The sequence below is a fragment of the Hypanus sabinus genome, chromosome 6 (genome assembly GCF_030144855.1).
Source record: "Hypanus sabinus isolate sHypSab1 chromosome 6, sHypSab1.hap1, whole genome shotgun sequence".
NCBI lineage: Eukaryota > Metazoa > Chordata > Chondrichthyes > Myliobatiformes > Dasyatidae > Hypanus > Hypanus sabinus.
In genome coordinates, this window is record NC_082711.1 from 82,972,258 (window position 1) to 82,994,011 (window position 21,754).

General features: G+C 39.3%; 1 protein-coding gene across 4 annotated transcripts in view; it reads left to right on the forward strand.

Moving 5' to 3' along the window:
* The window catches only part of sema5a (sema domain, seven thrombospondin repeats (type 1 and type 1-like), transmembrane domain (TM) and short cytoplasmic domain, (semaphorin) 5A), a 225,063-nt gene that overhangs the window by 127,313 nt on the left and 75,996 nt on the right, over positions 1 to 21,754 (forward strand). For all 4 annotated transcript variants that reach the window (XM_059972528.1, XM_059972527.1, XM_059972530.1 and 1 more), the window contains exons 9-13: positions 2,272 to 2,485; positions 2,745 to 3,030; positions 3,417 to 3,552; positions 6,570 to 6,774; positions 20,756 to 20,963. In XM_059972528.1, coding sequence (XP_059828511.1) covers positions 2,272 to 2,485; positions 2,745 to 3,030; positions 3,417 to 3,552; positions 6,570 to 6,774; positions 20,756 to 20,963 — 1,049 coding nt within the window. The remainder of the gene's footprint in view (positions 1 to 2,271; positions 2,486 to 2,744; positions 3,031 to 3,416; positions 3,553 to 6,569; positions 6,775 to 20,755; positions 20,964 to 21,754) is intronic.

A 21,754-nucleotide genomic window follows, 5' to 3' on the forward strand; every position in this document is an offset into this window, starting at 1 on the left:
AACATAACATCCCAACTCCTGTACTCAATACATTGAATTATGAAGGTAATGCTCTCTTTTTTTTACCCTATCTACTTGTGATATCGCTTTCAAGAAATTATGAATCTGTATTCCCAAGTCCCTCTGTTCTATCACACTCCTCAGTGCCCTACTTCTCACTGTATGAGTCCTACCCTGGTTTGTCCTCCCAAAATGTAACACCTCACACTTGTCTGCATTAAATTCCATTTGCCATCCTGAATGCCAGGCATCTGAACCTTCTTGACCAACTTTCCATGTTAGTCCATGGAGATAACATCCACTTCCTTGCCTTCATCAAATTTCCTTGAAAAACTCTGTAAGACTGGTTAGACATGACCTACCATGCACAAAATCATTATGACTACCCTTAATCAGGTAAATATAATACTTATATATATTCAGTCCCTTGGAATACCTTCCAATAACTTGCCTGCTACTGATGTCAGGCTCACCAGTGTATAATTTCCCAGCTTATTTTTACAGCTTTTCCTAAACAATGGAACAACAGTATCTATCCTCTAATCCTTTGGCCCCTCACCCATTACTAAGAATATTTTAACTATCTCTGCTATGGCCCCCACAATTTCTACACTAGCCTCCCACGTGGTCTGGGGGAACACCTTGTCAGCCCTGGGGATTTATCCAACTAACTTGCCTCAAGACAGCAAACACCTCCTCCTCCTCTATAAGCTGTATAAGGTCCATGACTTCACTGCTGTTTTGCCTCGTTTCTATAGAATCTGTTTCCATCTCCCAAGTAAATACAGATGTAAGAATGTCCATTTAAGATCTCTTTTGACTCCATGCATAGATGTGATCTTCCAAAGGACCAATTTTGTCCCTTGCAATCCTTTTGCTCTTAACATATTGTCAGAAGCACTTGGGATTCTCCTTCAGCTTGTCACCTTGTAGTTGAAAAATTCATGAAATATAAGCAAAAGTAGAATATCCCTAACGTTCTTACAGTAGAGTTTGGAAAACAAGATTTTCCATGATGCGGGCTATGAATACAAGGAAGAAGTCAGTTAGCCTGGAATCAGCCCCATTTATAATGCCCTTACAAATTCTACTACTGGCACCATGGATGAATCATTGTCCAGACGTGGTGGCTTGTGTTATATGTTTCTCTTTAGAAAGTGCTGCATGTTGTACCTTGTTTCTGAAATCCAGTTACATTGTTTTCAAAACTGGAGCACCATATGCAGCTGCTATTGTGTATGGTTGTTTAGTGCTTGCAGTCAGGGTGGAATTCCTGCAGAGTGAGTTCCCAGCTTCTACAGTATAGATGTGCTGCTCTTTTTTCACAGAATGGATATTAACTTTGTGAGAGGAGAGATAGCAGTGAATTTATTACACGAGACTTTGTTGTATTCTCGCCTACCGTGTACTTGATGAAACTGCTATTCTGGGATTATACTTGCTTTAGACAATGAATGTTAAACACAACTTCTGGTATAGTTTCACATTGAGACAGCTAACCACTCCACTGGGAAGATATGAAAATTTCTTTCACTCAAATTGGCTAGCAACTAGTACAGCAATATAAATTCTTAGAACCATTAATTTAGTGAATGATTTTTTTTGGTAAATAGTTTTGTTATTCTTTACCAGCTCTACGAAGATCAAAATGCGACCAAGGGATTGGTTAAGGAACTTCTTTCTTCTGCACGCTGGGTTCACAATCAGACTCATCACAATCAATGATGAGTTGCTTTCCTTGTCACACATATAGAACAACATAAAATTAATATGAATTATTTCATTGACTAAAATGTTTTAAATTATGATGGAACTGGCACTTTAACTCACAGTGCCAATTAGGCAAGATAGCTTGGAAGATGAGCTGCAACACTGGTGCATTAATGTATTTTTTATTCATTTGGGTTAAGTGTACTCTGATACCTCCGACACATAATGACACCTTCCTCATCAGAAGTAGTTTCACGTAATAGAAATTGCGGCTTCAGATTGATTTATTGTATCAGAGTTTCAAATTAGGTCTGCAGCTTTCACATACTGTGGGTAAGATAATGGTATTTTAAAACACCCACACATACAATCTACTGTGTCAGTCCAGGATGAGCATGTAAGAGCCTCTATCTGAGATAACAAAACAACGTGTGGATGTTCAGGAGCATTTATTTGGCAGTGATATTTTGCTTGAGATTAAGAATGTGAAAGGTCTCCAATTTTCATTAAGTTTGGCAATTCTGAAAGATCTTTTCTCTTAGATATTTTTCTCCTTTGTAGCTAACTAATCTGACAAAGGTCCACGATCGTATCAGTGGGATGGCTCGGTGTCCATACAATCCACAACATAATTCCACTGCTCTGATTACATCTACTGGAGAACTTTATGCTGCCACTGCTATGGACTTCCCAGGGAGAGACCCTGCCATCTACCGCAGTCTAGGAGGGCTTCCTCCGCTACGCACTGCTCAGTACAACTCTAAATGGCTGAATGGTGAGCACTAGTGAGATCAGGGACAGGAACAATTGTAGAATGTAACAATGCATCTTTAATTATTTTAAATATGACTAATAATGCTGGCCCTTATTTAACTCAGTGTACAGAGTGGTAAGAATGTCAGGTTTACTCTAAAATATAGATACAGAAATTCTTACCTGGCATAACGTTCTGTGTCAAGAGTAATAAATAAAATGTAATAACCAAAAGATTAAATAACTAATTTTTATTACATTTTTGACATTTTGTTTTGTAGAACCAAATTTTGTGTCATCCTATGATATTGGAAACTTCACCTATTTCTTTTTTCGGGAAAATGCAGTGGAACATGACTGTGGCAAAACTATTTTCTCCAGAGTAGCTAGAGTATGCAAAAATGATGTTGGAGGAAGATTTCTCCTGGAGGACACTTGGACAACTTTCATGAAAGCCCGATTAAACTGTTCTCGGCCTGGTGAAATTCCGTTTTATTACAATGAGCTCCTAAGGACATTCTTCTTACCTGAGCAAGACATGCTTTATGGAATCTTCACTACAAATGTGTAGGTATCAACTTGAGCTTTTCCCATTCTATGAAGACACAATTATAGGATAAAAGCAAAAAATGCTTGCAATATTCACCAGGAAAGAGAAGGTGCAACTTGAAATGATTTTATTTGTTTTCCCCCTAGTTCTGAGGGAGAGCCCTTAATCTGAAACACTAACTCCGTTTATCTTTCCAGTTATTGTCTAACCCGAGTGTTTCCAGCATTTTCCCTTTTTATTTCAGAACTTGAAAGTCTGCAGATTTCTTTTGCTATTTTCATCAACCATAGGTGTACTCTTGTTCATGTAATTCTTTACTCTTCAGATGTATTTATTAATATAGTGCAAGATGAAATTACACTTCTCAGGATTGTTTAACTATACATGGGTATGTTTCCTGCAGGAACAGTATTGCGGCTTCAGCTGTCTGCATGTTTAATCTGAGTGCCATTACTCAAGTTTTTGCGGGGCCGTTTAAATTCCAAGAGAATTCCCGTTCAGCGTGGCTACCATTTATAAATCCTAACCCTAATTTTCAGGTATTTATATCTCAGTAATTCTTAACCTTATATAACTGAAGTATGAAACTTCTCATCACATTGCTTTGTCAGAAGAAAACAAGAATCCTAGAAAACAACAGCACAGGACAGGCCTTTCATCCCATAGTGTCGTGCTGATTTAATTAAATGCCTAACTAAACTAACTCCTTCTGCCAACTCTTCCTTCTTTTCCATTCTCTGAAGATTCACATATCTAGCTAAGAGCCTCTTAAATGCCTCTATTGCATTTGCTCCCACAACCACTGCAGGCAGTGCATTCCACTTGTTGTGTCGAAAAGAAAAATTATCCTGCTCCGTCATCTTTGCACTTAACTCCTCCCACCTTAAATACATGTCTTGTAGTGTTAGACATTTTGACCCTGGGGAGAAAGATATCTGCTGTCCATGCCTTCCATAACCTTATAAACTTCTGTAAGGTTTCCCCTCAAATTCTGCCACTTCAGAGTAAACAACCGAAGTTTCTGTAATCTCTCTTACTAAAACATGTCTTCTAATTCAGGCAGCATCCTGGTAAACCTCTTCTACACTCTCAACAAAACTTTCCCATCTTTCCTATAATAGGGCAAACAGAATTTAATGTTATACTCCAGATGTGACTTAATTAGAATTAAGCTACGGCATTAACTTCCCAACTCTTGAACTTAGTGCTTTGACTAATAAAGGTAAGCATGTTGTATAGCTTATTTACCACTCTGTTAACCTGTTCAGCCACTTCCATGGTGCTATGGACTTGGACCCAAGATTCCACCATATATCAACATTGTTATGGGTTTTGCTATTAACGATGTACTCCCCCTTTACATTTGATCTTTCAAACTGCAAGACCTCACATTTGGTCAGATTAAATTCCACCTGCCATTTTCTATCTATATCTGCAACTGATCTATATCCCACTATCTTTAGGAAATCTTCCACAACACTTCTAATCTTTGGATTATCTATGCAGTTATTAACCAATCCATTTACATTTTACAGACACACACAGATGCACACACATACATACACAAATATATATATTAATTACAAAAAACAGAAGTTGCAGTAAGGAATGCCACTAGTCACAGACCTCTATCCAACTTAAGTCCTATCAACCACTACCGTCTGACTCCCAAGTTGTCATGTCACCACTGATCCCATACTGTATCCTGTTTGCATTGACCTTGACAAACGCTTTAATAAAATCTATGTAAACAACATCCACAGCTCCACCTTCTTCACCTCCTCAACAATCCCAATTTGGTCAGTAAGGCATGACTTGCCTTGCACGAGTCCATGTTGATGGTTTCTAATTAGGCCATGAATTTCCAAAAGCTCATGAATTCTATTCATAAGAAGCCCCTTCAATAGCTTTCCTGTCATTGACCTGGGATTCAACAATTTATAGTTTTCAAGATTATCCCTAATTACCTTCTTGAACAATGGAACAACATTAACTCACTAGTCCTCTGGAATCTTAAAAACAGTAAATTCACACATAGAGTGGTGGATGCGTGGTATGCACTGCCAGCAACAGTGCTGGAAGCAGATACAATAGGGTCTTTTAAAAGACTCTTAGATAGGTACATGGAGCTTAGAAAAATAGAGGGCTATGTGGTAGGGTAATTCTAGCCAGTTTCTAGAGTAGGTTACATGGTCGGCACACCATTGTGGGCCAGAAGGCCTGTAATGTGCTGTAGATTTCTATGTTCTATGTTATGGCTGGAGAGGACATGGAGATCTTGGTCAAAGACTAGGTGGGGTGGAATATATTTTCCCTCCTTTATCCTTGAGTGGTCCTATCTGCTTGCTAATTTTGATATATTTGATATAAACTTGATATATTTATAGCATGCCTTGAGATTTTCTTTAATTATACTTGCCAAGGGCTTTTCATGACCCCTCCTGGCCTTCCTTATTTACCCCATGATTTCTAGCTTTATCACCCTCATGGGCTCCATTTGATTTTTGTTTCCTAAACCTTACCTATGGTTCTTTTTTCTTCTTGACAAAGTTCACCATCTCTCAACATCCTTGTCACCCTTCCTTCTTACTAGAACAAACCTGTCATGTACTCTGTAGAAACACACACAAAATGCTGAAGGAACTCAGTAGGCCAGGCAGCATCTGTGGAAAGGAGTACAGTCGACATTTTGGGCCGAAACCCATCAGTAGGACACCTCTTTTTCATAGATACTGCCTGGTCTGCTGAGTTTCTCCAGCATTTTGTGTGTGTGTTGCTTGGATTTCCAGCATTTGCAGATTTTCTCTTGTTTGTGATTGAATGTATTCTGTAGAGTTGGTCTTTAAACACCCTCCACATATCAGATGTGGGCTTTGTAACATCAACTGTTTCCAATGAACTCTCCCTAGTCTCTGCCTAATACTCTCTTAATTTACTCTGCTCCACTTTAGTACACTTCTGCAATGTCCATACTTACCATATCTACAATTTATCTTAAAACTTAAGGAGTTATGATAATTTTTCCCTGCCTGTTTCCCATTGAAAGATTGGACACCTGGCCAGGCTCACTTCCCAACACCAGGGCTACTATGACCCCTTCTCTTGTTAGATGAGCTAAATCCTGATTTAAGTGATCCTTTTAACAAATTCTGTCCCATCTAAACCTCTAGCACTAGAGGTCCCAGTTTATATTGGGGGATGTTGATGTCATGACAACAAACCTACTAGTTTTACACCTTTCCATAATTTGGCTGCATACCAGTTCCTCAATGGCCGAATGGTTATTGATTGATCTGTAGTATGATACTATCGGAGTGATTGCATTTTCTGAGAGCATCTGTGATATTGTGTGGCTAATAGTGCAACCCCCATCCTTCTTCCCTTTACCTCCTTCTCTATCTTTTCTAAAACATCAAAACCTAGAAGATTAATCATCTTAATTGTAAAATGTGTTTTGCAATGTTCTATGATAATTATTTCAACATGTGTTCATTACTTTGTTGTACTTTATAAGTTCCATCTGAAACTTAACTTTTTGTTATTTTTGCTTTATTAGTGTGGTACTGTCGATTATGGTCCTTACATGAATCTCACAGAGAGGAACCTCCAGGATGCTCAAAGATTTATTCTTATGCATGAAGTGGTGCAGCCAATATTTCCAATCCCTTTCTTTATGGAGGACAATAGTCGATTTTCCCACATAGCAGTGGACGTAGTGCAGGGAAAAGATATGCTCTTCCATGTTATGTACTTGGCTACAGGTACCACAGATTAATTCACCATATAAGATTGAAAAGCTTTAACCTGATTGCACATTGTTATGGCAATGATCGGCACCAAAGAGTTTAGTAACAATTTATTAATGTTAGGCTCACATTTATTACATACTGTATGTGATTGCAAAGTTATGTGATTACCTATCATATTGATAGAAATATGTTCATTTACATCCCAAACATTGTGGTAGTAAGGACCCGATCTGGTGAATGAATCACTTATATTTTGATAACAAGGCACTTAAATTATTTGTATTTAAAATCTCTAAAACATTTGAATATATAGCTGGAGAGATTTTTAAAGTTAGACAATTGCATTGTCAGATCAAGACTTGCATTACAGGGTGTCAGTGGAATATGTTGTCTCAATTTATTTCATTGCATTGCTTGTCGGCTGACCTCATTTGTAGATAGTCACCTATCTCTAGGTCATATTGTAGTAAGTTGTATAATGCAGAAATAATAGCAGTGCACTGTACATCTTCAACTCAGTTTCTTTTTATGGTGAATTTATGACTACTTCATTGCATTCAAAAGTCCCATTAATTCATCATTGATTGACTCTGAGAGATTGACCAAGGTGAGTTATGTGATGCACACTGTCAGGCTTCCTGAGTGGAACAGCCTGTCATGTTGCTGTTTGACAAAGGGATTTGGGGATTAGCTTGTATCAGAGATCATTTATATTTTGAAAATTTGTGGAAAAGAGGTATTGATTCAGCTGTTATGTGTCTTTCCCATTCATACTGGCTGACTGAATTGATGCTTGTTATTTTATATTATTGTTAAAAGTTAGCATTTACCCTCATTCTTTTTGGTTTATTCAAAGCGATTAACACTTATTTTCACTTTTTACTAAATTATACATTCTATTTATGACAGCTACCTCAGCATAAAACCTATTGAACTGTTAACAAGCTATGCATCCCGGATAGAACAAAACATTAAATCATCATATAACTCTGTTCGATATAGAATGAAACTGTTCATTAAGAAATTGATGTTCTTGAGGTTTTTCAGTTTAATGCAAAAAGATGTTTATTTTAGAAACTGAATTCAAAACCTCGTCATTTTTTGTCAAAATGATTTTGACAATATAGTTAAAACAGAGGGAAAAATGAAATAAATACACGTTCTGTGTAGAAAGCCGAATATGGCCATGTGCTTCTTGCCATCGTGCCAAAATAGTGAAAGTTTCAGGATGTCCTAAAGCACTTTTAAGTCAATGAAGCACTTTTGATGAGTTGCCGGTTTGGAAATGTGCAAGCCAGCTGCTGCAGAGCGTGTTCCACAAATATTTATATGTGAGTGATGAGTAATTTAAAAAAAATAATATTGACCAGAACAGCTGGGGAAATTCTCCTGTTGTTTGACAAAATGATACTGTGGGAACATGCATCTCATGAAAGGGCAGAAGGAATCTGCGCTCAACCTTGAATCTAAGAAAGTGCACTCATCTCTGTGCTGCACTGGAGATTCAACCTAGATTTCTGAGATCACGATTTTCAATTGACCGAAGCCCATTCAGAAAGACCACATCTGAAACGCCAGCTGTGTGCCATTATCATGATGTCAGAGACTGTCCATCATCATCTCTGTTGTTGCTCACCCTTGCACATCACCAATTTTGTAAGTTGTCAGCATGAGTTCAAGCTATGTTGCTTTGCCTACGGCAGCATGCCCATTTAAAAGGGTAAATAATTTTTGTTTCAACAGTTGGCAAGTCAGCCCAAACATTATTTGATCCAACTGGAAGCGATAATAGAGGAGAGGAAGCTCTCTGAATTTCTGAGTCTTTGGTTATGAATTGCAGAATCGTAGTGATCAGGAGTACACAGTGAAATAACACTGGGAGAGAGCAACTGTGGAGATGAATGTTTTGGACTCTTGGATGCAAAGCCATATTAAACTTGGTCAGCTCCACAAATTTGGTAAAATCAGTAATTTTTCAACTAACGTGCAGTAGTTTTATGCACAGCACGAATGTGTCCTACATCTCCACTGTTCACCTAGCAACAACATTAATCGATCCATCAGGACTGGGTTATAATAATCAAAGGCTCACCTCAGTCTGCTTCTACTTTACCACATCCACATCTACTTTACATCCACATCTTAGTTTCCAAATACTGCCAGGAATTCAACACAACAGTCACATCAATCAAATGCAATGTGATTCTCACATTTCTTCTTTTCAATTTCTCTGGTTTTGTGGTTTCTGAGATGGTTAATGAGACCAGTGTGGGATGTAGACTCTTCCACAGATGAAATAGATGCAGACAGCATGTGCATGAGCAGTTTGTACTAAGGGAATACCCTCCTTCTGCTTTGAAAAAATCCTTAAATCATTTTCTTTTGCTTTCTTGGTAATCTCATCCAGTGACCTAGTTTGGAATAGTGCATGTGTGTTGAATGATGAAAGACCTGCCCTGTCTATATAGATGGTGAAAGACCTGGCCTGTCTATATAGATGGTTAATGACCTGGCCTGTCTATATAGATGGTTAATGACCTGGCCTGTCTATATAGATGGTTAATGACCTGGCCTGTCTATATAGATGGTGAAAGACCTGGCCTGTCTATATAGATGGTTAATGACCTGGCCTGTCTATATAGATGGTTAATGACCTGGCCTGTCTATATAGATGGTGAAAGACCTGGCCTGTCTATATAGATGGTTAATGACCTGGCCTGTCTATATAGATGGTGAAAGACCTGGCCTGTCTATATAGATGGTTAATGACCTGGCCTGTCTATATAGATGGTTAATGACCTGGCCTGTCTATATAGATGGTTAATGACCTGGCCTGTCTATATAGATGGTGAAAGACCCGGCCTGTCTATATAGATGGTGAAAGACCTGGTCTGTCTGTATAGATGGTGAAAGACCCGGCCTGTCTATATAGATGGTGAAAGACCTGGTCTGTCTGTATAGATGGTTAATGACCTGGTCTGTCTATATAGATGGTGAAAGACCTGGCCTGTCTATATAGATGGTGAAAGACCTGGCCTGCCTATATAGATGGTGCAAGACCTGGCCTGTCTATTTAGATGGTGACCGACCTGGCCTGTCTGTATAGATGGTGAAAGACCTGGCCTATTCATGTGTGTTGGAGAATGGTAAATGACCTGGCCTGTCTATATAGATGGTGAAAGACCTGGCCTGCCTATATAGATGGTGAAAGACCTGGCCTATATTTGCTGTCCTTGCTAGCAAAGTACTTGCAAACAATGATCTACTCCTGAACGATTCTAAAGACTTTGAGTGGAGTTTGCCATGTCAAAATATGTGTGCAGGTTCACTACAATTAATTACATTATTATGTAAAACCTGCAATCATAAATGACCAACATGATCAAATATCTTACTAAGATAGTGTCAGCTGGTTTTGGTTGGACTTCATATCTCATAACAAAGATACTTATTTCATCATAGTGGCTGTACTTCTGCTAAATATTGAGTTCAACTTATCCCTGTGTTCTTATTTAAAACTTGAAGTATACTCCAATGGGGGAAAAAATCATTTGCTGAGTGTAATAACCATATGGCATTTGGTAGGGTGAGAATTTTCAAAGTTGTAGATCGCTTGTCATGGATTCACTTAACTTGTCACAAATTTTGGAGCTTTTTATAGAGGCACATAGTCTGTTGCTACAATGACTTTTGGGAAACAATTTCTTAATATCTTGGGCATGTATTAATAGAGAAATTATTGGAAAAAAATGTAAAATCAACTCACAGATTACAAAACTTTGCGAAGAGCCTCAGTTTTGTTTTCAAGTTAAATCGTCATTCAACTATACACGAGTACCAATGAATACAGCCAAATGAAACAGTGTTTCTTAAATAAATTATGATTTATTGGCTAGTTCTTTAAATTAATAATGGACATACTCTGGAAATGTAGGAACAGGTAGGGCATATTTTATAAGAACACAGATTAATACCTTGATCCCAGTTCTAGATGAGGTGAGCCTATCCACACTTTGATTGAGATTAATGGCTTCCCTGAGGTCTTATGGATTTATACCTTCTTGCCATTATTTCCATTAAATACTTGTACAAAAGTATAGCTGCTCATAGTGCCTGTGTGTTCTAAATACCCCTGTTGGAGGAAGCATCCTGTCAGCATTGACCCTGGTAAATCCCCTTTGAATCATATGCATTTTAATAAGATCATCTTTCATTCTTCTAATCCCCATCAATATAGGCACAAATTGCTCACAAACTGCTCAGCCTCTCTCTATAGTGCCTTGTAAAAGTATTCAGCTCCCAATCCTTTGTTCACAAAAATGAGTATTACAACCAGGGATCCTGATCAATTTAACTGAGAATTTTTATTTGTGAATCACATGCTCCTTCTTTTCACAGTTGAGCCCAAAAAAACCCAGGGAAAATTGTAAAGCATGAAAAACTAAAAATTCAGAAATTGAAATGTCAGCAGTTCTGAAGTATTCACCCCATTTGCTCAGTAGTTGGTTGAACCACCTCTCACAGCTATTACAGTCTTTTTGGGTAAGTCTCTATTAGCTTTGTGTAACGTAATGGAGCAAGATTTGCCCAATCCTCCTTGCAAAATTGCTCAAGCTGTGCCAGGTTAGTTGGGGAGTGCTGGTGGACAGCAATCTTGAGGTCTTGCCAGTGATGTACCTCAGGATTGCTGTCCACTGCTGCTATTACAGCTAGGGGTGATCTGGAGTTTGGAGTTTCTGGCGCTGTTCTGTAAGGAGTATCTGTATGTCCTCCCCGTGGAATGCGTGGGTATTTTCCCCCAGTGCTCTGGTTTTCTCCCATAGTCTAAAGATGTACACGATCGGTTAGTCAGTCGTTGCAAATTATCTTGTTAGTATTAATTGGGGTTGTGGGTGGCATAGCTCCAAGGGTCTGCTCTGCGCTGTATTGCTAAATAAATAAGTATATCTTTCCTTAAGTATACCAAAGCATTCCAGGTGGTGTTTCTTTAGAGCCCTGTAATGTTGCATTAAACCTTAACTTTATTCATACTCCACAACCTTAGTCAAAAAGACCAATGTTCCAGTAGCCTTTCTATTTACTTTCTGTATCAGCATACTTACAGTATTGTGCAAAGGTCTTAGGCACATGTAAAAATACTCTGTAAAATGAAGATGCTTTCAAAAATGAAATGAAAAGTTTCTAAATATTGAAAACTTTGCTATAAAGAATAATAAACCTTAAAAACTAAATAAAATCAATATTTAGTGTGACTACCCTTTGCTTTAAAACTGCATCAATTCTCTTAGGTACACTGTTGTGCAGTATTATAAGAAAATCAGCTGATAGGTTGTTCCAAGCACTTTGGAGAACTTGCCACAGTCTTCTGCAGACGCTGGTGTCTCGCTTGCTTCTGTCTTTCCAGGTAATCCCTGACAGCCTGGAAGATGCTGCAATCGTGGCTCTGTGGAAGCCATACCATCTGAAAGCATATTAAAAAATGTATGGTGCCTAGGACTTTTGCTAGTGCTGTATGTTTTGTTTCATGTTCCAAGATCCCCAGGTCCCTTTGTACTGCAAGCTATTTTGTAAACTTGATCCATTTTAATAGTAAGTTGCTTTTTCATTCCTCTAATATTGTGGGTACCTTCACAATCCCAGCGTTAATTTCTGTGGCACCCAAACTTATTGATTGCTGGTCCAAGAATAACCCTATTTATCTTGTCTATGTTTTCTGTTAGTTATTCTCATCTTATTAAATATATTATTCCAGCCCAGTTCTGTCATATCTCAAACATGAACCTTTCAAGTGGCACCTTATTGAATGTTTTCTGACAGTCTAGGTACACCAATAAAGGTTCCCCTTATATACCCCATTACACTCTTGAAGATCTAATGCTAAACATGATTTCCCTTTCATGAAACCATGTTGATTTTGCTTACTGTCTTGTGATATTCAAAATGCAATCTCTCATGAGGAACAATTTCCCATTCTTTCCTTAATAGTATTTTCCCAATGAAAGACCAAAGGTTAGCTGGCCTGTAGACCATAAGACATAGAATCAGAATTAGGCCATCCAGCCCATCAAGTCTTCTCCGCCATTCCATTATGGCTGATCCCGGATCCTACTCAACCCCATACACTTGCCTTCTCGCCATATTCTTTGATGCCCTAACCAATCAGGAAACGATTAACTTCCACCTTAAATGTACCCATAGACTTGGCCTCCACCGCAGTCTGTGGCAGAGCATTCCACAGATTCACTGCTCTCCAGCTAAAAAAGTTCCTCCTTACCTCTGTTCTAAAGGGTCGCTCCCTCAATTTTGAGGCTGTACTTCTCAATACTCCCACCAGAGGAAACACCCTCTCCGCATTCACCCTATCTAGTCCTTTCAACATTCAGTAGGTTTCAATGAGATCCCCCCCGCATTCTTCAAAATTCCACTGAGTACATTTCCAAAGTTGCCAAATGCTCCTCATATGTTAACCCCATCAATTCCATTATCCAAATCATTGACAAACAATGTGAAAAGTAGCAGTCCCAATACCGATCCCTGAGGAACTCTAGCCAACCTGAAAAGGCCCCCTTTATTCCCACTCATTGTCTCCAACCTGTCAGCCATTCCTCTATCCATGTCAGTATCTCTCCTGTAACACCATAGGATTTTATCTTGTTAAGCAGCCTCATGTGTGATACCTTATCATATGCCTTCTGAAAATCCAAGTAAATGAGATCCACCGCCTCTCCTTTGTCCACCCTGCTTGTTATGTCCTCGAAGAACTGTAACATATTTGTCAGGCAAGATTTTCCTTTACAGAAACCATACTGACTTTGATTTGTTTTATCATTAATCTCCAAGTACCCTGAAACCTCATCCTTAATAATAGACTCCAACACTTTCCCAACCATAGAGGTTAGGTTAACTGGCCTATAATTTCCTTTCTTTTGCCTTCTTCCCTTCTTAAAGAGTGGAGTGACATTTGCAATCTTCCAGTCTTCCAAAACCATGCCAGGATCAAGTGCATCTTGAAAGATCATGACCAATGCATCTGTTAACTCTTCAGCAACCTCTTTCAGGAGTCTGGGATGTTGTCCATCTGGGCCAGATTTATCCACTTTAAGACCTTTCAGTTTGCCTAGCACCTTTTCCTTTATAATAGCGATGGCACTAGTGTCTTCCACAGTGAAGACAGATGCAAAGTACTTATTAAGTTATTCTGCCATTTCTTTGTCTCCATTACTACCTCATCAGCATCATTTTCCAATGGTCCAATATCAACTCTCACATCCCTTTTACTCTTTAGTTTAGTTTAGTTTAGAGTAGTTTCTTGTTTTCTGTCTCCCTCTTCAATAGTGATATTACATTTGCAGTTTTCCTACCCTCTGAAACTTTGCGGTATCCAGGGAATTGTAAAATTCACAACCAACACATCCTCTGGCTCTGCAGCGATTCATTTGTTTAAGCGATGCCTCACGGATTAGGTCCTTCTGGCCCCTTGAGCAGCTCTGCCCCAGCAGGCCCTGACATTTCCGATTTAACCCTAACCTAATCGTGGGACAGTTTACACTGACTTATTTGGTATGCCTTTGGACTGTGGGGGGGGGGGGGGCGGGGAACTGGACCATCCAGGGAAAACACCCATATTTCATGGGGAGCACGTACAGACTCCTTATAAGGGATGTCAGGATTGAACTCAGAACTCTGACAACCCCGAGCTGTAAAGTATTGTGCTGACTGCTACGCTATGTGGTGACTTTGGGTTGTAGGCTGTCAGATTTAAATGATTTGTCGGCTTCAGCATATCAGTTCGCTGGCTTGCTTTCTCTCGTAACTCACACAAAATGCTGGAAGAACTCAGCCGTCAGGCAGCTCCTATAGAAAAGAGTGAACAGTCGATGTTTTGGGCTGAGACCCTTCATTAGGACTGTAAAAACAGATGAGAAGTCTGACCAAGAAGATGGGAGGAGGGGAGGAGGAAGTACAAGGTGATAGGTGAAATGGGGGAGAAGGGGAGGGGTGAAGTAAAGAGCTGGGAAGTTAATTGGTGAAAGAGTTTCAATGACTTCTCCCTCGGCTCCTCCTGTTTCCTTCAAACCAAAGGTGTAGCCATGGGAACTGACTGGCACAGGTCTCAGCTATGCCTGCCTTTTTATCAGCTACGTGGAACCGTCTATGTTCCAAGCCTACACTGGTATCACTCCCCAACTTCTCCTATGCTACATCGACAATTACATTGGTGCCGCTTCCTACACCCACGAGCTCGTCAACTTCATCAACTTTGCCTTCACTTATAATTTAAGAGATAAATATGAAACATTTCTGAAAATTTGGAGCCCTTATTTACAAAAGACAGGATTAAATATATAGATGCTCTGAAGATGAAACAATTGGTTATTAGGGGAAAGAAATAAATATACATATTAAAGTTATTACGAATTCCATGGAGCATGTGGAGATCTTCCAACAACCAGGCATTCTTTCTTTCTTTCTTTCTTTCTTTTTTTTTCTATAGGGCAGTTAGGGGGGAGGGGTTAAGGGGAGGGGGTAAGGGTTATATACATTGTTTTTTCATACTTTGTAATCATTTAAAAATGCAATAAAAAAAGTTTAAAAAAAAAACTTTGCCTTCGAACTTACCTGGTCCATTTCTGACATCTCCCTCCCCTTTCTCAATCTCTCTGTCTCTATCTCTGGAGATAGTTTATCTACTGATATCTTTAATAAACCTGCTGATTCTCACAGCTACCTGGACTATACCTCTTACCACCCTGTTACTTGTAAAAGCGCCGTCCTTAGCTCTCAGTTCCTTTGTCTTTGCCGCATCTGTGAGACTGCCCTTGGCTGATGTGCTTGGTGTCTGCGAACTTTGCAACTTTGCTCCGGGGATTTGGGTCTAAGGACTCAATTTGGTTTGGAATGCTGTTGTCGCTCACTTCCATTGTTTATATGATTTGTTTTATTTTCTTTCTCTTTCTCTTTGGGCACTGGGGGGTTGGTCTTATTTTTTCTAAATTGGGTTCTGTTGGTTTCTTTGCTCTGTGACTGCCTGTAAGCAAACAAATCTCAAGGTTGTATAATTTATCCATTTGATAATAAATGCGCTTTGAAACTTGAATTTTTGAAAGGGGCTTTCCTTCCTCCACCATCAATGCTGCCTTGACCCACATCACTTCCATTTTGTGCATGTCTGCCCTCACCCCATCCTCCCGCCACACACCAGGGATAGGATTCCTCTTGTCCTCACTTACCACCCCACCAGCCTCTGCATCCAGGACATAATCCTCCGTGATTTCCGCCACATCCAACGGGATCTCACCATCAAACATATCTTTCCCTCCCCCATACTTTCTGCTTACTGCAGCGATCACTCTCTACGTGACTCTCTTGTCCACTTTCCACTCCCCACTGATCTCCCTCCTGGTACTTAACCTTGCAAGCAAAATAAGTGCCAAACTGCCCCTACACCACCTCCCTCACTATGATTCTGGGCCCTAAAAAGTCCTTCTGGTTGAGGTGACACTTCATCTGCAGGTCTGTTGGGGTTATCTATTGTATCCAGTGCTCCCGGTTTGGCCTCCTGTATATCAGTGAGACCGGACATTGATTGGGAGACTGCTTTGCTGAGCAACTACACTCCGTCCACCAGAAAAAAAGTGGGATCTCCTGGTGGCCACACATTTCAATTCTACTTCCCATTCCCATTCTGACATGTTAGTCCATGGCCTCTTCTACTGTTGCGATGAGGCCACACCTAGGTTGGAGGAGCAACACCTTACAGTCTGGGTAGCTTCCAACCTGGTGGTGTGAATACTGATTTCTCAAACTTCTGTTAATTGTTCCCCCCACCCTACACCATTTTCCATTCCCTTTTCCCTCTCTCATCTTCTCTCCTTACCTGTCCATCACCACCCCCTGGTGCTCCTCCCCTTCCCTTTCTTCCATGGTCTTTTACCTTCTTCTATTAGATTCCCCTTCTCCAGCATCTCTTTCACCAATCAACTTCCCATCTCTTTACTTCACCCCTCCCCATCACCTGCCACCTTTTACTTCTTCCTCCCCTACCCCCACCTTCTTTGTCTGACTTTCATCTTTTTCTCCAGTTCCGATGAAGGGTCTCAGCCTGAAGCGTTGACTGTGCTCTTCCATGGATGCTGCCTGATCTGTTGAGTTCCTTCAGCATTTTGTGTGTGTTGCTTGGATTACCAGCATTTGCAGATTTTCTTATGTTTGTTTTTATTCTGAGTGATAGTTTTAAGTTCCTCCCTTCCTGTAGCCCCTTGATTATTTACATTGCAAACTCCATCATGGGAGTGTTCGGGGACAAATTTTGTACCCAACTTGTAAATTAAACTAATATTGAAGTGTGCATCCAACCAGATAACTTGACCAGGTTTCAATGAACTGCAATGTTCCCTCTATTGAATCTGCTTTGCTGTGCCCTGCATCTATCATTTGAAGATCTGTTCCTCCATGTTGATTGCCTCCTTTTTCAACTTCCTGTTGTTGCCAGAGGGACTTACACAAACAAAAGCCTGTTTCATTCTGCTGGGAATATCGTCGCCTCTGTGACCCTGCAGTAAAAAGGCACAGTCCCAGAGGGACATGATAAAATCTGTGGTTGCATCCAAAACAGTAATATAATGAGGGACATTTTATTGAGTTTGCACTTTATTGTTATTGATTTAAAAAATGCAACTCATTCTCTGGCTTCTGCTCCACATATACTACTCTCCCCACTTTTTCCTAGGGCATCTAACTCTCCTGTAGCCTCTAACCATAACTTATTTGCCCTCTTCTCATCTAGTTTGATCTGAGTAAACCATTTACACAGAAGAACTTGGGAAAATAGAAGCAGCAATAGGATATTCACCCTTCAAGCCAGATATACCATTTAATATCAGATTCCGTATCCTTATTTAGTTTTCCCCACATATTCATCAGCTTTTCTGATTCTGTATCCTCCCAGCTGTTCTAATTCCGTGCCCTTATTCGGTTTTCACTACATCTGCCCCCAGCTGTATCAACAATATTTAACTCCCTGATGAACACGTTTAATGATTTGGTTTCAACTGCTCACTGCAAAAGAGAATTCCTAAGGTGCACACTCTTTGAGAGAAGAATGTTCATCTCATTCTTAAATGGCTTACATCTTATCCTATGACTGCTGGTCCTGGACTCTATGCCATTAGGAACGTCATTCAGAATTTTATAAGTTTTATGTTGACTGCTCTTGTGCAGTGCTTTCTGATCAATTGCAAACAAACTATATGACAGCCATCAAAAAGCATGTATTATACTTTCATCTGTGAAGCTGGTATGTGTCTACTTGTGACTGTTGTCATCTATAAATTATCTGATCCAATAGTGTTGTTGTTCATTATTCTACTTCTATCAACAGTTACATGTGCATAATACCTTCTTCTTTCTGTTTGTTTGCTTGTCAAAGGATGGTTCTGAAAACAGTGATTGTTTCATTCCAGCAAATGTTTGAAGATCATGATATTCCCTACCTGTATGAATGTGGAAAAGAAATTATGCATGATAATTGAGAATCCTTAAATAAAAAAGCACTCATCAGAAAATATATTTTGTGTCATCCAAATATCCCCCTTCATTGTAGGGGTGTTATTGACCACCTGTGTTAGCAGAATCATCCTGAGAACTTTCATTAGACACAGTATTTAATCTAAATTTAAAAAGGTCAAGTCTATTTAACCTTAATGTACCAAAGTATGTTAAATCTCTTGCACAAAATGCCTGAATCCATTCTTTGCAATGTTGGCAGTGGAGTAAGTTTTATTTATTTTCATTGTGGCAGTTGCCTTTCCTGCTGCTAATTCAAATGGAAGACTCACTGCTGAGGACTCGGTTTTATCTTTTGGATATCTCCACAAGTGTAACTGATATGACTGAACTTCAAAAATAAGCACAGGTGAAATGCCCAGTTTCTTGACAGGTGATGCTTAACGTGGCTTACTGTTGGCACCTCATAAAATAAGGTGTAAAATGTTGAACATTCTTTTACAGGAAAATGCAAATTAATTTAACAGATAAAGACCCAAGTCAAACTGTAGAAATATACATTTTACTCAACTTGATATTAGGTAATATGAATTCAGATTCTACTGAAACAAAGGGCAGTATTTCTCTCTGCTTTCCTTTTCAGTGATGATAATGAAGAAGAGTGTCTGAATTTTCCAGTTCATTGCCAATTTCTGGAGTTTCCAAAAGGAGAATAAAAGGGTTCAGTTAGCTCTTTTGTTTCCTACCACACCCAACATTAAGACTGGATTCAGACAATTTTCCAAGCAAATGATCACGCTTTGGCTCTATGCTCCACTCACGTGTTGCAAAACCATTGGCATTTTCACTCATCTTTCTTGGTGCCTCTCCAGGAGATGTTCCTTGTATCTGACTGGCTCCAGATGGACTGAAATTATTGGATAGAACCACAGAACAAAAGCAAGCTACTTGGCGTGACCACATCATGCTTTCTTCATATTGTACTTGTACCCTTCTGTCCTTCCTCTTCCGAGTTTCCCAGCATAACAGATGATTCCCTTCTTTCCCATTTGCTGTGACATCCCTCTTGAAGCATTTCCACTATTTGCCTCAGCTACTTCTAATGAAAATTTCCCTAGTCTTTTACTAAATAGGTTTCTTTTAAGTTTATTGATAAAGCAGGTGAAAATGATGAGGCCTAAAGTTCTGGCTTGAAGAGATTCAACCAAAAAATGTGGACAAACTAGTGATTCAAAGGCAGTCTACTGCATTGTTGGAAGCACTACATGAGACTTCGTCTTTCAAGCACATATAGAAAGTGTAATGCATTCTTTTTGAGGAACAGGGAGATACTCTTGCTATTTATATTTATCCTTCAGTCAACAACTTTGCACAAATTACAACAGTGACAACACATGCAGAGTACATCACAGCGCCAAAGTGCTGCAACATCCTTAAAAGGACCGTGAGGGGTGCTATATAAATGCAAATCTTTTTTTTTTGTAGGGTTTTTTTTTGACTACCAGTATTAAGTTGTCCGGTCTTTCGAAAGCCATGTTTTATCTCCCTTCTTAAATAAAGCCGTAATGCTATGTATCTGGCTGACTATATTTTGCTCTATTGAATTATTAAACATGTCTAGCAAGGTTTCTGTTATCTGCTTCTTTGAATGTGCAATTGCTATTGATCCAGACCAATGATTTTACCTCTTATACTGGATTAGTTTTTGACAGGGTCAAAGCAAAAAGCATAAGACTTACCTCCTGCTATTACTGCCAACAGAGGAAAGCAAATACATAAAAGTTAATACTCGATGCACTCGATTTGGTTTATTTTGTCTATTTTGTTTACTCTGCACATAAGCAGAATGTTCTATATCATATTTACTTGCAAATCACTTACTTAATCTTAAACATTAATAATATTTCTGCTTCAACAACTAAACCTATGCTGTTCTAGCCTCTGAATCTGTTGCTAAGTCTTCCTCTTATTTTAACTGCTGATGCATAGTTCCCTTCTCTTGATCTTTTCAACTGGGATCCTTCTATCTATTGACACATCCTGTAATAATTTTAAGTGGCTCTGCCTTGTTCTGTAATCTGAATTCTTCTAATGAACAAAGCTCCAGTTTTTAAGATGTCTGTGTTTGCATTGGTATCCTGCTGAGTTTAGACAGTAACTTCACTACCCTTATATGCTTCCCATGGTCTGGAGCTCAAAACTTATCCTGACCTTAGTGTTGTAACTACTTGCCAATGAGAAAAATATTATTAAATTTAGTTTTTGTAATATCTTGATGTGTATTTTGCTGGTTCATTCTCAATTTTTGATTAATAATTTTTGCCTCTCAAAATGAACACATTATATATTATACTTAATATAAATTAATACATAATATTTAGTATTATGTATTCATTTTGGGAAACAAAAAATAAGTGGATAGTGTGTGTTATTGGCCATTATTCCACCAATTCTTTTGATCAGAATCTCTTTTGCATTTGCCTAACAGACTATGGGACCATTAAGAAAGTTCTTGTCCCTGTGAATCAAAGTGGGAGCGGCTGCTTGTTGGAAGAAATAGAACTTTTTCCAGCTGATCAACGAGAACCCATAAAGAACCTCCAGATCCTACACAGTCAAAGTGTTCTGTTTGTTGGTCTTCAGGGACACGTGATAAGATTACCCCTCAAACGTTGTACCTTTTACAGGAGCCAAAGGTAACATCTTTGAACAATTGTAACATTTTAGAATGTGTGAAGAATATTTGAGCTACGTTCTCAAAAGGTTGCATTTTACTTTCATGTTTGAAAAGCCTCAAATGGCATTTAGAAGGACAGGAGAACCACTATTAGCTTATCCTTTTCATGTATACTAACTTCTGAAATGTCAACTTTGCAGTTTTTATCTGTATAGACTGAACAGTTTCCTTTCTGGTTATGCCGTTGAGGAATTTTCAAATACAGTTTAATTATATCGGAGAAAGAACAGAGCTTCTAAAGAGTAGGAAGCCATAAATGCTGTATATAAGAACTTAAAAGAGCACAAGTCAAAGAAGCATGTTAAGAGATGTGTTGTCATAAAAGGCTGCAGATGCTGCAATCTGAAGCAAAAATGTAACTGGTGCAGGGATTCAATGGCTCAGGCAGCATTTGTGGCAGCACATGCACATTAAATGCTGGAGGACCCAGCAAGTCAAGCAGCATCTATGGAGAGGAATAAACAGTTAACGTTTTGGGCTAAGATCCTTCATCAGGACTGGAAAGGAAGGGACAAGAAACCAGAATGAGCAGGTGGGGGAGGGGAAGGAGTACAAGCTGGAAGGTGACAGGTGAAAGCAGGTGAAGGGGGTGGGGGGGGGGGAAGGAGGAATGAAGTGAGAAGCCAGGAGGTGATAGGTGGAAGAGGCAAAGGTCTGAAGGAGATCTGATGGGAGAGGACAGTTGACCAAAGGAGAAAGGAAGGAGGAAGGGCAGTACAGGGAGGAGATTGGCTGGTGAGGGAATAGCAC